General features: G+C 43.2%; 2 protein-coding genes across 2 annotated transcripts; both read left to right on the top strand.

Moving 5' to 3' along the window:
* Positions 1 to 730: 730 nt before the first annotated feature.
* LOC100560410 (arylacetamide deacetylase-like 3) lies at positions 731 to 7,725 on the top strand. The gene is made up of 5 exons (XM_062965975.1): positions 731 to 868; positions 949 to 982; positions 1,887 to 2,147; positions 3,278 to 3,341; positions 5,298 to 7,725. Exons 1-5 carry the CDS (start codon positions 731 to 733, stop codon positions 6,070 to 6,072), a joined length of 1,272 nt encoding a protein of 423 aa, XP_062822045.1. The 3' UTR covers positions 6,073 to 7,725.
* Positions 7,726 to 7,729: 4 nt separating this feature from the next.
* On the top strand, positions 7,730 to 13,147 carry LOC100560210 (arylacetamide deacetylase-like 4). Its single transcript, XM_062965839.1, has 4 exons — positions 7,730 to 8,640; positions 9,660 to 9,876; positions 10,327 to 10,390; positions 12,306 to 13,147. Exons 1-4 carry the CDS (start codon positions 8,239 to 8,241, stop codon positions 13,078 to 13,080), a joined length of 1,458 nt encoding a protein of 485 aa, XP_062821909.1. The 5' UTR covers positions 7,730 to 8,238; the 3' UTR covers positions 13,081 to 13,147.
* The last annotated feature ends 2,415 nt before the right edge of the window (positions 13,148 to 15,562 follow it).

Below are 15,562 nucleotides of genomic sequence, written 5' to 3' on the forward strand. Positions count from 1 at the left end.
TTAGCCCGGATGGGCCTTGATGGTCCTCTCCGTTGGATAGACCTTTGGTCCTGCAGGTGTTTTGGACTTCAGTGAGAAATGTTACACTTCTCATTCTTCATTTAGTTGACTAGTTGTATCTACTACTTGCTTGTACTCATGAGTGTCACCTAGGATGGACAAATTAGCCCAGATGAGCTTTGATGGTCCTCTCCGTTGGATAGACTCTACTACAGTGGTTCCCAACCTTTGGTCCTCCAGGTCTTTTGGACTTCAGCTCCCACCATTCCCAACAGATGCTAAGCTGGCTGGGATTTGTGGGAGTTGAAGTCCAAAATATCAGAAGGCCCAAAGGTTGGGAACCACTGCTAGATCTGTATTAAACCAATTCAACCCATAGCAGGTCCCATGATAGGTCCACCATAGTTGGATGACTTTTGCCATCTCCACCAAGCCACCCAAACACCTTTGTCATAGTTGGCCATCTGAATAGCAGCCTTCATGATTTCACAACGATTGTGATCCATGACTCCTCTCCTAATACATGAATAAACACCGATCGCTTTGTGTAAGAGGCGGAAATAATTTCAACAACCCGTAGGCAGTCCCAAGGAGCATGACAAGAGACAAACAACCTGGAGAAAGCTCAACAGATACTCCGGTCGAAGCAACTAGTCCGTCCTCCGTATAGGTTCCGGCGGTGGAAGGGGACATGGAACACCTGTATCCCGTCTTACTTTGGGCAGGAAGAATGGCGGCCATTGGCTTACTCGCACTAATTGCCTGGGCAATGTATTACGATCGGTCCAAGACGACAATGGACCCCAGATTTGACCATCCGTGGAAGCTCCGAACCCTTCACTGCTTGCTCATTATGACAATGACATTGGTAAGTTGGGAGGTTGCAAGAGAAAGGCGGGATGTGGTATGTTGTGAGGATACAAAATGAGCTCCGGATTGGCCAAACAGGTGGTGGTTGGTCAACCTGTCGGTGAAGTTAGTGGTATTTTGTCCAAAGATAGACATCCGATCAGGGTTGAGAACATTAATTTGGGCAGATGGTGGAGTCCAAAGAAGAACCCGTGGTCTCTTAGGATCATGGAATTGGAAGAACCATAGAGTTGGAAGAGACCTCATGAGCAAATGGTGAAGTCCAGAGAAGAACCCGTAGTCTCATAGGATCATGGAATTGGAAGAACCATAGAATCATAGAGTTGGAAGAGACCTCATGTGTAGATGGTGGAGTCCAGAGAAGGACCCGTGGTCTCATAGGATCATGGAATTGGAAGAACCATGGAATCATGGAGTTGGAAGAGACCTCATGGGTAGATGGCGAAGTCCAAAGAAGAAACCGTGGTCTCATAGGAACATGGAATTGGAAGAGACCTCATGGGTAGATGGTGGAGTCCAGAGAAGAACCTGTGGTTCGTAGGATCATGGAATTGGAAGAATCATGGAATCATGGAGTTGGAAGAGATCTCATGGGCAGAGGGCAAAGTCCAGAGAAGAACCCGTGGTCTCATAGGATCATGGAAGAACCATAGAGTTGGAAGAGACCTCATGGGCAGATGGTGAAGTCCAGAGAAGAGCCCATGGTCTCGTATGATCATGGAATTGGAAGAACCATAGAATCATGGAGACCCCAAGGGCCATCCAGTCCAGCTACAAGACCACATGGAGGACCTCAAGGAATGACAGAAGATGTAGGTTGCATCTATATGGTGGAATTAATGCAGTTTGGTTCCTCTTGAACCTCCGTTGGCTCAAAACTATGGAATGATGGGAGTCATAGCTTGGTGAGACACCAGAAGTCTTTGGCCGAGAAGTTCTGAAGACCTTGCAGAACTTTCTGGAGTAGAACAACTACGTTCCAGACCAGGAAATTTCCAAATTTTGTTACATTTGAGGACCGTCGTCCCGTTTTTCATTTGCTGTTGTTCTTCCCAAACAGGGCAAGATCCTCGAGTGGTCCGGCCTCTGCAAGCAGATCGAGTTAATCCGCTTCATGCTGAACCTCAAGAAGGCCAGGCTGCACCCCGGCCTCTCCACCGAGGACCTCTGCTTCGACGGGGTGCCCGTCCGGATCTACCGGCCGAAAGCGCCCTCTGCTGGCCGGAGGAAAGGGTTCGTGTTCTTCCACGGCGGAGCCGGGATGATGGGCAGCATCGGTAAGAGACCGGCGTGCCCTTCCCTGGGAGTAATGATGCGTCTACACTGCTGAATTAGTGCCGTTGGGTGCCATGTGAACTGCTGTGGCTTTGTGCAATGGATTCCTAGGAATTATTGTTTTACAAGGCTTTCCATGTGAAAGAGTAGAGGGGTGCAAAATGCCATAGAATTCGTTATGTTTTGGTTTTGTTCTGTTTTTGTTTTGTTCTTGTTCTGTTATTGTTCTGCTTTCATTCTGCTTTCAATCTGTTTTTGCGCTGTTTTCGTTCTGGTTTTGTTCTGTTTTGTCTTGTTCTTGTTCTGTTTTATTTTGCTTTCCTTCTGTTTTTGCACTGTTTTCGTTCTGCTCTCGTTCTGTTTTCCTCCTCATTCTGTTTTCATTTTGGTTTTGTTCTGTTTTCATTTTGATTTCTTTCTTTTATTCATTCTAGTTTTGTTCTGTTTTCGGGAAGATTCTGAATCTTGAATCCGAATCTCTTATAATCTCCCAGAATATTCCCGAAAAAAGAACAGGGGGGCTCCTGAAATCTGAAACAAAAAACAGAATGAAAACAAAACAGACATGTTCTGTTTTGGTGTTTTCATTTTTATTTTGTTCTGTTTTTGTTTTGATTTTCTTTATGTTTTCGTTCTAGTTTCGTTCTGTTTTCAGGAAGATCCCGAATCCCGAATCCGAATAGCCCCTCTCGTAATCTCCCGGAATCTTCCCAAAAACAGAACTCCTAAAATTTGAAATGAAAACAGAATGAAATCTCTTTGATTTCGTTCTGTTTTTGGGGCCTCCCCTCTTCCCCCGTTCTGTTTTCGGGAAATCTCAAATCCCGAATCTCGAATCCCGAATCCAAATAGCCCTTCTCGTAATCTCCTGGAATCTTCCTGAAAACAGAACAGGGGGCTCCTGAAATTTGAAACGAAAACAGAACGAAACCTGAACAAATTCTCACACCCCTACCCCTACACTGGTGCCTTGCCGAACTACAACTCCCAGAATTCCACAAAATGCTGCTGTGGCAGTTCGAGTGGAATTATAGTGGCAAAATCCACACCCATCCACTTTTTACGTACTTTATCATTTCGGTAAAAATTTCTTCCTTTTTGGCCACCACAACTCTGGTTTCTTCTCCCACAGATTACTACCAAGATGTTTGCTCTAAACTTGCCAAGGACAGTCAAACCGTGCTTGTGTCTGTGGGGTAAGTGAGTCCAAACAACACACACACACACACACACACACACATATATGCATGCCATGCTTATTTTATTTATACCTTGATCGATTTGCCTTCCACACCAAGCACTCAATGAATATCTATTGGAATATCACAAGAGTGAGTCACTTTTGCAAAGGACACTAATATCGTTTCCTACTCATGATGCTTCTCGTGGAACTACACATATTATTAATATTTGTTATTAAATTTATTACTACTACTAATACTACTACATAGGGACTCAAGGCAACTTAAAATCATTTTAATAATAATAATAATAATAATAATAATAATAATAATAATAATAATAATAATAATAATACAAATTAATATTAACGATATATTTGAATAGGGAAACAAAGCAACTTAAAACTAAATTTAATAATAACAAATATTAATATTATATACCTCGCAACCTCTGAGCATGCCTGCCATAGATGTGGGCAAAACGTCAGGAGAGAATGCTTCTGGAACATGGCCATACAGCCCGGAAAACACACAACAACCCTGTGATTCCGGCCTAGAAAGCCTTCGACAACACACACAGACATGGCAACCATTCAATGCCATTAGACATACGACATATATATAGACAGACACAGAGGCAAAGATACTGTAAACGACGGAAGCTACGGCTAATTGACTGCATTTACATCCTGAGGAGTCCTATAGAACTGCTCCAAGACTACAGAGGCTTTGATTTGTTTTGACTCCAAGCCAAGTTTGAGCCAATTGATTTGTACACTGATCTATTTAGTTTTACAGCATATTACATGCCATTTTGAAGAGACTGAATGTACACATACTGTATCGCTAACAAACTTTAGTTGGAGTCTTGTTGATATATGTCTATGTTCTATACTGAAAACTGCTCTGTGTAGCAATTAAATCTGGATGATTGACATCTATAAATCTTTATACTCTGTAAATTACGACTGTGTGCCACTACAGCTGACAGAATTTGATCATCAGTTGTATTATTATTGGTATTATTGTTAACATTATTATGTATATGATGCTCTAATATACATATTGTGTTCTATGTTTTGAACCTTTATTGTGGTGCGTATTTTTCAGATATTGTTTAGAATAGACAGCTGTGTTTAGTTATTATTATATATTAGCCCCCAGATGGCATAGTGGACTAAGTGACTTGAAGGTTGGGTTGCTGACCTGAAAGCTGCCAGGTTCGAATCCCACCTGGGGAGAGTGCGGATGAGCTCCCTCTATCAGCTCCAGCTCCATGCGGGGACATGAGAGAAGCCTCCCACAAGGATGGTAAAAACATCAAAACATCCGGGCGTCCCCTGGGCAACGTCCTTGCAGACGGCCAATTCTCTCACTCCAGAAGCAACTCAAGTTGCTCCTGACACGAAAAATATATCTATATATATAAAAGAGTGATGGCATCACGGCGACCCACAAAACAACAAAACTACAGGCCCCCCAACCTCGAAATTTGACAACACAACCCATCATCCACGCCTCTAGGTTCATACAACAAAAAGAAAAGAAAAATAAAGTCCTAATTAGAGAGAGAGAGAGGAATAATTGCTTTTATCCAATTGCTGCCAGTTAGAAGGCTAAGCTCCTCCAACTTGGTCTCCTAGCAATCCAAAAAAAATAAATAATAAAAAACACTAAAAAATTAATACTATAATAACAGAAAATAACTAAAAATAATACAAGAAAATAATAAAATATAATAAATAAAAATATAACTTACAATAAAATTAATAAAAAATTGCAAATAATGTCAAATAAAAATTACACAACAATTTTTAACCAATACCACCACCACTTTGCCACAGCAACGCGTGGCCGGGCACAGCTAGTATATATATATATTGCAGATGGCTACTAACCAGCTGTGCCACAGCCCGACCCGGATTCCAACATGGAGATGGTTAACTTTGTGTTTGTGTCCCGACTCTCCAGGTATCGCCTCTCTCCCGAACATCCGTACCCAACGCAGTGTGAGGACTGCTTCGCGGCGACGGTTCACTTCATGAAAAATTCTGAGGTCTTTGGGGTGGATCCGTCCCAGATCGTCATTGGCGGAGACAGCGCCGGAGGCAACTACGCCAGTGTGATTGCCCAGAAACTGGTGGAGAGACCCGATCTTCCCAGACTGAGAGCCCAAGTCCTGTTGTACGCGGGAACCCAAGCCATGGACTTCAACTTGCCTTCTTATCAACAGAACGCCACGATGCCGCTGTTGTTCCAGGACAGCGTGGTTTTCTACGGCCTGAAATATTTCGGAAAAAGCACTTCGTTGACCGAGGACCTACTGATAGGTTCCCACGTGCCAGACGAAATAAGACTGAAATGCGACAAGTGGATGCGCCCGGAAAACCTCCCGGAGAGATTTCTGCGCAGAGGCTTCCGACAAATCCCGGCAGTTCCGTGCAAGCCCGAAGTGTACGAAAAATTGCCGGAGATCCTCAGCATCTCTTTCTCCAGCCTATTCGCCGACGACGCCGTCATCCGGCAGCTCCCGGAGACGTTCGTGGTGACCTGCGAGTACGACGTGCTTCGGGACGACAGCCTCCTGTACAAGAAGCGCTTGGAGGACAACGGCGTCAAGGTCAGCTGGTTCCACTCCGAAAACGGGTTCCACGGCGTGATCAACTGCATCGACTTGTGGTTCCTCACGTTCCCCGCTGGGGTGGAAATCCTGGACCGTGCTGCGGATTTCGTCCGGAGTTTATAAATTGCTTTCGGATGAAATCGTAACTCCAGGCAAAGGATATAACGCCAGCATAGCAGCCACGGAGTTGTGTGTGTTTCGGTGCCATTTCACATACACGTTTATATATTGTGACTTGGAGATTGTGCACAACATCCAGGTAGTTTGCATCATGTATGACCTCCAAGTCATGATGGAAGGGAACAATGTTATTGGCATGCCAATCAAACCCAACAAAACCGTCCTCGTTTTCCAGAAGCGAGACTGTGGTAGGACTCCGATTTACCTGAAGGTCACAAGAGGCCACGAAATTGTGGTTTGTGAAGCCAAGTCCCAACCCAGACACCTGGACTGAGTTGTCTTCTCCTGCGTCCAATCCTTCGGGAGGATGAAAGTTGGGAAGAGAACCTCCCTGAAGCACATATCTGATAATAGATAACGTTACTGATTCCCTCCACCCTTGTCTGTGCCCTACGCCTTCCCTTCTTATCTCACTTCTAGATGGGAAAGGAAATTGTGCAGGTGGTAATCTACCTGTACGGGGTGACATAGCTTTGAATGAATCTTCTCAAGAACTTCCTGTGGGTCCTATGGGGCACCCCCATGCGATAGTTTAGGTCCCGGCCTAGTCTACTTGGAGAACCTAAAGCTAAAGGTTCTGGAAGCTTTGAGAGGAACATCTTCCAACACGTTATCTAAATTAGTGATGCTCCTCAGGCCATCTATTACGAATCCTCCAAGATCTATGTAATCCAGTTCTTAAATTTCTGGATGGTGACAATGATTACACTATAACAGTGGTCCCCAATGTGTTTTTTGACCAGGGACACTTGATCAGGGACCACTTTGAGCAGGGACACATGACCAGGGACCACTTTGAGCAGGTACACTTGACCAGGGACCTCTTTGATCAGGGACCACCTTGACCAGGGACCACTTCAACCAGGGATCACCTTGACCAGGGACAACTTTGATCAGGAACCACTTTGACCAGGGACCACTTTGACCAGGGACCACCTTGACCAGGGACCGCTTCAACCAGGGATCACCTTGACCAGGGACAACTCTGACCAGGGACTACTTTGATCAGGGACCACTTTGATCAGGGACCACTTTGACGAAGGCCACTCTCCAATATTAGTACCAAAAGGGTTATGAATCTAAAGTTGACCTAAAACCGATGTTTTTGGTCCTAATGTTGGAGAGTGGTCCCTGGTCGAGTGGCCCCTGGTCAAGAAAAGGTTGGGAACCACTGATCTAATCTAAGAAGATATCTGATGCCATTTTGCATCTCGCCCACAAATATTATTATGATGGTCATGGAGCTCTATCAGAAAAATCTGATAACTTCAGACCAGAATTCCAATCATGAATGAAGACATGAACGGTCTTTGAGATGCAAAATGGACATTGGGTGGAAGGATTCCAAGATGACGCAACCCAGCCATTCAATGAGGGCAACACATGCTTGATGAAAACGATTAGCCATACTCGGGTTGTCGTTGCGTGTGATTCATTGCTCACCTCCTTTGTTTTTGCGCTCTTATATGCATAATGTATATGTGAAATATTTTTTTATTAATAAAGTTTTATGAACATTCACCTCACGTGAAGTAGTCCATGTGTTGCGAAGCTTCGGAGTCCAATAAGGTGGAGTTCCTGCCAATTAGAGTGTGGAATGGGACACACTGGAAGAAGTAAATAAAGTTCTAGAGAACTTGAAATGAAACACTTTGAGTAGAAGAAGGAGACAAAGTTCTAGAGAACTTGAAATGGGGCACTTGGAGTGGAAGTAGATAAAATTCTAGAGAACTTGAAATGGGACACTTGGAGTGGAAGTAGACAAAGTTCTAGAGAACTTGAAATGGGACACTTGGAGTAGAAGAAGTAGACAGAGTTCTAGAGGATTTAAAATGGACACTTTGAGTAGAAGAAGTAGACAAAGTTCTAGAGAACTTGAAATGGGACACTTGGAGTGGGAGAATGTTATAGACAAAGTTCTCAACGTTAAGAAGAACATTCTGATAGTCGGAACTGTTCAACAGTGTCCATTCTCAATTTCTGGAGGTCTGGAAGGCCATCTGTTGGGAGGGCTTTGATTGGGTGTCATTTTTCAAATTTTGTTCCATCGTGCTATCAACGTTCCACCGTCTCCTCCGTTGCCACCAGGACCAACCTTCTGTTAGCTCTATGTTGTTGCTATTGTTTGTTAATGAGCAGCAACCTTGCATGTTGCACAAGAGTTTGGATGAAGGAGGCCTCACCCAGTTGGTGCATAATGTCGGGTGTGTTGACAATTTCCTAATTGATAAGCCATCTCCAGAAGAGCATCCCGGAGAAAGTGAGGCAGAGATACTTCAAGCTCGTCCACAGTGGTGCTTGTGTCGCCTGCCTTCGCTTTCCGGAGAGGAGGAAATGGAGCTCCTTCCCGTCATCTTGTGGTGGGCAGGAGGAGTTGTCGGGATCAGCTACCTCTTGATCCTCGCCTGGGCCATTGCTTATGATTTCGCCAAGACGAGGATAAACCCGGGCTTCGACCATCCGTGGAAACTCCGAGCGCTTTACTGGAACTTCATTATGCTCTTCACGACAGTAAGTTCGCTGTAACGAATTTGATCCGAAATACGAATTTGATCCGAAATACGAAATTATGCACACTATATATATATATATATATATATACACACACACACACACACACACATACATACACATATCTATATATACATACACACACACACACACACACACACACACACACACACACACACACACACACATATATATATATATATATATATATATATATATATATATATGGAGTGTGCATTATTTCATTTTTAATTCGTATTTCAGATCAAATTCATTAGGTTATCATATATATATATGTATATATATGGGGTATACATAATTTTCTATTTCGGATCACATTTATTAGGTTCATGCATACGAAACAATATTAGATTTGATATTAGCAATATTATATATATATTAGGAGTGTGTATAATTTTCTATTTTGGATCACATTCGTTAAGTTCGTGCATATGAATCGATATTAGAAATAAAGGGTGTGCATAATTTAATTTTTAATTCGTATTACGCATTAAATTTGTTAGGTTATCATATATATTAGGGATGTGCATAATTTCGTATTTCGGATCACATTCATTAGGTTCGTGCATACGAATCGATATTAGAAATATATATATATATATATATATACACATACATATACATTTTTAATCCATATTTTGGATTAAATTTGTTAGGTTATCATATATATTAGGGATGTGCATAATTTCGTATTTGGGATCACATTCGTTAGGTTCGTGCATACGAATTGAAATTAGAATCGATATTAGAAATATATATATGTGCGTGTATATATGTATATATATATATATATATAGAAAAGGTCAACAGCGCTTAGGTCAACAGCGAGCTAGGCTATTAATGGTTGGGAGCTCAACCCGACCCAAAATGTGTACGTATGGTACCTCTCAACTTCACTACAATGTTGGGAAATAAATCCCATGCCCTGCCATGTACCTGCAGACATTGTGGAAAGATGTTTTCCATTTCCATGGGACTTCTTCTCTTTCTCCAAACAGGCGAAGATTTTGGAGTGTCTGGGTGTCTGCACGCAGCTGGCCTTCGTCCGCCTCATGACGGATCTCCGGAGGCACAAGGTCCCTCCCAACCTCTACACCAAAGACCTGGATTTCGACGGCGTCGCCGTCCGGATTTACCTCCACAAAACACCGAGTCCTGTCGGAAGGAAGGGATTCGTTTTCTTCCACGGAGGGGCTGGGCTTGCCGGAAGCATCTGTAAGTGCGTAGGGTTGGTGTCCTATATTTGTTTACAATATTGCTGTGGAAATATCCCAGCGGAAGTTGTAGACATATTATTATTATTAATATTATTATTATTGCTGCAGAAAACCTAGCCATTCCATAAAGCGGTACCTAAATTTCCTACTTGACAGATGCCACTGTCTTTCGAGCTGCTTAGGTCAACAGCGAGCTAGGCTATTAATGGTCGGGAGCTCAACCCGACCCGAAATGTTCCAAAGTTGGCAACATCGATCCCGCCAAACTCACAGGGTGCTGTGGAGTAACCAAGAGTGCTACTAAGGTTGTTGCTGTTCTCCACCCTTGAATGAATCGTGCTGTGTGTTGAAGACTATGAGAATAAGTGATTTCGAAGCGCTTACCTCGGAATAGCTTTAGTCTCACACTGAATTCTTACGTTGTTGTTTTTTTTTCCTCCTTAACTAGCTTCCTATCAAAACATTTGCAATAGACTTGCCAACGAGAGCGGCTCGGTAGTGGTATCTGTCGGGTAAGTGAATTCCATTAGATTCCATTAGATTGTTGTCACCACAAATGTTTGTCGTGTTTGTTAACTTACTTGGTTACTCAGTTTGTTAACTGACTTACCCGGGAAAGAGAAAGTCCAAAACCAAAGTGTACATAAGTCACTCTCGTTCAACGGGACGGACTGCTCCTAGTTATAAACCAATTACAACATGTAATAACAACAACAGTTGTATAGCTGTTTTAGAATAACAGTACGAACCCATGGTACTGATACCTAATTTTGATCAAACAAGGCCTCTCTTACAATATAATTCTATGATATTCTTGGGCCGGATGTCCTTCATCTCTCTGGGTATTATCAAGGTCCTCCCACACCCTTATAGTATTCGTGACAGGATGTCCTTCATTTCAATATGGCCTCTTTGGAGATCCTGAGATCCTCCCACATGCGGATGTTTCATTCTTAGACCGGATGTCCTTCATTTCAATAGGGCTTGGTATCATCCATAGCTTTGCATCTCCACACAGTGTCCTATGATATGCCTCCTAACCTTTTTATCTATTGCCTTCATCATGTTTCTCGATGCTATGAAGTTCTGAGAGTTGTAGTTGGGTGAGGGACCAGCCCTCTTTCCTCTGAGATGCCTCCTAACCTGTCTATCTGTCGCCTTCAACACATTTCTTGAAAGCGACTCAATACTATGAAGTTCTGGGAGTTGTAGTTGGGTGAGGAACCGTCCCTCTCTCCAGAGAAGGCTACAGACATGGTAGAACTCCAGCTTCCATGATTCCATAATTTTCAGGTCATAAAGTCCTCTTGAACCTTTCTTCCTACTTCCACCTTCCTCGGTTGCTTATCTAAGGCTCCTGCTGTGCTTTGTTCTGTCTCGCAGAGACTGGGAGAATGAGTTTAGATTCTCTTCTCAACTCCTCTGGAAATCTCCTCCTCTTCCATCTCTACTTTTATTGCTCCTCCTTCATTCTTATCTCCTTATTGGTCCAGGTGTGGAGTAAAGTTTCTGGAATGTTCTCTCTGGGATCCTATCTATCAACTAGCTTACAATGCGTTTAATACCTGGTAGTATCCCTCATTATTATTATTTTATTATTTACAGTATTTACATTCTACCCTTGATGGAGTACTTCCTCACTCTTTTCCACACACTGCTGGAAGTTTTTATGGTGTCGTAAATTAGTTAAATTAGCCTCTTTCCATAAAGTGGTACCTAAATTTCCTACTTGACAGATGCAACTGTCTTTCGAGCTGCTTAGGTCAACAGCGAGCTAGGCTATTGAATGGTCGGGAGCTCAATCCGACCCGGGCTTCGATCTCAAGACCTCTCGGTCAGTAGTGATTTATTGCAGCTGGCTACTAACCAGCCCTTGCCGAGACTGAGTGTGGGATCTACTCTTGCCCAGACAGAGTTTGACCTATGTGTTATTGCGGGATGGGGGCGTGAAACGAGTTATAGTTTCCAAATCACAACTTCACCGAGGTAGATAACAAGTATCCCAGAAACAAGCAAAATACAGCAGAGTCCTTTCACAACAACAACAAAAGAACACACTTCCAAAATATCCAAAATATTGGGGGGGGGGGGGGGTTAATTGCAATATGTACAAATGTAAAACCATTCGTACTTGTAAACAATCAGAGTCATCGAATAGTCACGTACAGAATAGACAGATACTCAGAAAGAGTCACACAGGAGAGAGTAAGATGGATTTCATCTCCACCGTTGCAATATATACAAATGTAAAACCAGGATACGCAGATCCACTTTCCTCGTACTTGCAAACAATCAGAGTCATCAAATACTCATGTGCAGAATAGACAGATACTCAGAAAGAGTCACAGAGGAGAGAGGAAGGTGGATTCAATTGCAGTTGGCTACTAACCAGCGACACCAAATGCTTAACGTTTCCTGTCTCTCCAGGTATCGTCTCTCTCCCGAATATCCGTTTCCCGCACAGTCCGAGGACTGCCACGCCGCGACGGTGCATTTCATGAAGAACGCCGAGGTCTACGGGGTGGATCCCTCCCAGATCGTCATCGGCGGAGACAGCGCCGGAGGCAACTTCGCCACCATGATCGCCCAGAAACTGGCGGGGAGATCGGACCTTCCGAAGCTGCGGGCTCAAGTCCTGATCTACGCGGGCGTCCAAGCCATGGACTTCACTCTACCTTCCTACCAACAGAATGCTCGAATGCCGTTCTTGTTCCGCGAGAACCTCGCTTACTACGGGTTGCAGGCTTTGGGGAAGGACCCTTCTCTGTCGGGCGACATGCTGCGGGGGTCTCACGTTCCGCACGAGATGAGGCTGAAATACGAGAAATACGTGAGTCCGGACAACCTCCCGGAGCGGTTCAAGCGCCGGGGCTACCGACCCGTCCCGCCGTCTCCGTTCAAGCCGGAAGCGTACGAGCAATTGTCCGACATCCTCGACGCCTCTTTCTCCACCCTTTTCGCCGACGACGCCGTCATCCGACAACTCCCGGAGACGTTCATCGTGAGCTGCGAGTACGACATCTTGCGGGACGACAGCCTCCTGTACAAGAAGCGCCTGGAGGACAACGGCGTCAAAGTGGGGTGGTTCCACGCCGAGAACGGCTTCCACGGCGTGATCAACTTTTTCGACTTGGGCTTTTTCTCGTTCCCACTCGGGATCGAAATACTGAGTCGCGTCGCCGAGTTTGTCAAGCATTTATGAGATGCGTTCTCCCCGAGACGGTGGTATAAAATGGATAATATTGATAATAAAATTAAATACAATACAATATAAATATTAATATTTAATATTATACTATGTATAATGATATAAATATTATTAAATATAATATTAAATATAATATATAATATAAATATTATTAAATACAATATAATAATAATAATAATAATAATAATAATAATAATAACAACAACAACAACAACAACAACAACAACAACATCACACAGTCCTAGACACTTGGGAAGTGTTCGACTTGTGATTTTGTGATATGAAATCCAGCATATCTGTCTTGTTTGCTGTGTCATACAATAAAATAATAATAATAATATCCAAATATACATATCACACTCCCAAATGTATAACATTGATAATAATATTAAAATGTAATACAATATAATAATAATAATAATAATAATAATAATAATAATAATAATAATAATAATGTCCAAAAATACATCACTTGGGAAGTATTCGACTTGTGATTTTGTGATACGAAATCCAGCATATAGATCTCGTTTGCTGCGTCATACTCTCTCTTATAATAATAATAATAATAATAATAATAATAATAATAATAATAATAATAATATCAAAAAATACAACACTTGGGAAGTGTTCGACTTGTGATTTTGTGATACGAAATCCAGCATATAGATCTCGTTTACTGTGTCATACAATGTCTTTGTGTCAATAATAATAATAATAATAATAATAATAATAATACACAGTTATAATAGTATATTATATATTATATGTCATATTACTAATAATATTGCAGTATAGGAGTATAGTACAATATAGTAATATATCATGTTTATATTGTGCTAGATGGTCTCATAGGACCATAGGTAAGTCATGGGACCCCCAAAGGCCATCTAGATGTTCTCCTAATATTATAGATAAGGGAAGGGAACTCCAAAGGCCATCTAGATGATCTCATAGGACCATAGGTAAGGAAAGAGGTCCTCAAAGGCCATCTAGATGGTCTCCTCATATTATAGATAGGGAAAGGAACCCGCAAAAGCCATCTAGACAGTCTCATATGGCCATTGGTAAGGCAAGGGACCACCAAAGATCATCAAGATGGTCTCATAAGACCATAGATAAGGAAAGAGACCCCAGAAGGCCAACAAGACGGTCTCATAAGACCATAGGTAAGTCAAGGGACCCCCCAAAGGCCATCTAGATGGTCTCATAAGACCATAGATAAAGAAAGAGACCCCAGAAGGCCAACTAGATGGTCTCATAAGACCATAGATAAGGAAAGAGACCCCCAAGGAGCATCTAGTAGATGAATTGTTGTCCTCCTCGTTGGACCAAACTCAATCTACGGTGCCGCTGATGTGTAGGAGGAGCTCCTTGACGTTAGTAGTGTCCATATCTGATGGTCAATCTAATTGCCTTTAATTGTAAATGAAATCATAAACAATAACAATGGTAAGAGAGAGGAAGGCAGGAGTTGCTCTCTCTTCCTTACTCAAGGGAGCCTTTTCTGGTCTTTGGCGCCCCCTGGTGGCCATAGAGGAAACTTCAGGCTTTCTTCCAACCAGGTCTGATGATCAGTCCTGGATCCATATCTGACAGGGTGGGCCGGATTCGGCCCGTGGGCCTTGGGTTTGGAAATTCCAGTGCCACATACAATGGATAGCTCGTGAGAGACTGTTGTACAATGGGCTTAGTGTGAGTAGAATGGGGTCACATAGAAAGACGTGGTGGGCCAGATTTGGCCCACGGGCCATGAGTTGGGAAATCCCAGCACCACGTACAATTGATAACTCATGAGAAGCAATTGTATAATAGGGATGAATAGAGTGAGTAGAGTTGGGACATGGAAGGACGTGGTGGGCCGGATTCGGACCGCGGGCCATGAGCTTAACACATGTGTTTGGAAATACGAGTACGGCTTATGAGAGGCAATTGTGCAATGGGGATGAATAGAGTGAGTAGAGTTGGGACATGGAAGGACGTGGTGGGCCGGATTCGGACCGCAGACCTTGAATTTGGAAATTCCAGCACCACGTACAACTGACACCTCATAAGAACCAATTGTACAATGGGGATGAGTAGAAAGGGGCCACATAGAAGGACGTGGTGGGCCGGATTCGGACCGTGGGCCATGAGTAGAGCTGGGACAATAAGGCCTTGAGCTTAACACATGTGTTTGGAAATTCTAGCACCACGTACAACTGAAACCTCATGAGAACCAATTGTACAATGGTGATGAGTAGAGTGGGGCCACATAGAAGGACGTGGTGGGCCGGATTCGGACTGTGGGCCATGAGTAGAGCTGGGACAATAAGGCCTTGAGCTTAACACATGTGTTTGGAAATTCTAGCACCACGTACAACTGAAACCTCATGAGAACCAATTGTACAATGGTGATGAGTAGAGTGGGGCCACATAGAAGGACGTGGTGGGCCGGATTCGGACTGTGGGCCATGAGTAGAGCTGGGACAATAAGGCC

This window comes from Anolis carolinensis, unplaced genomic scaffold (assembly GCF_035594765.1).
Source record: "Anolis carolinensis isolate JA03-04 unplaced genomic scaffold, rAnoCar3.1.pri scaffold_15, whole genome shotgun sequence".
Taxonomy (NCBI): Eukaryota; Metazoa; Chordata; class Lepidosauria; order Squamata; family Dactyloidae; genus Anolis; species Anolis carolinensis.

Bases quoted from the DNA above. Each gene is read 5' to 3' on its own strand.
- LOC100560210 (XM_062965839.1), top strand. From the start codon at position 8,239: ATGTTGTTGCTATTGTTTGTTAATGAGCAGCAACCTTGCATGTTGCAC. The intron at 8,641-9,659 runs GTAAGTTCGCTG...TTCTCCAAACAG, and splicing joins TCATTATGCTCTTCACGACA to GCGAAGATTTTGGAGTGTCT. The intron at 9,877-10,326 runs GTAAGTGCGTAG...CTCCTTAACTAG, and splicing joins TGGGCTTGCCGGAAGCATCT to CTTCCTATCAAAACATTTGC.
- LOC100560410 (XM_062965975.1), top strand. From the start codon at position 731: ATGGCGGCCATTGGCTTACTCGCACTAATTGCCTGGGCAATGTATTAC. The intron at 869-948 runs GTAAGTTGGGAG...TTGGCCAAACAG, and splicing joins TCATTATGACAATGACATTG to GTGGTGGTTGGTCAACCTGT. The intron at 983-1,886 runs GTATTTTGTCCA...GTTACATTTGAG, and splicing joins ACCTGTCGGTGAAGTTAGTG to GACCGTCGTCCCGTTTTTCA.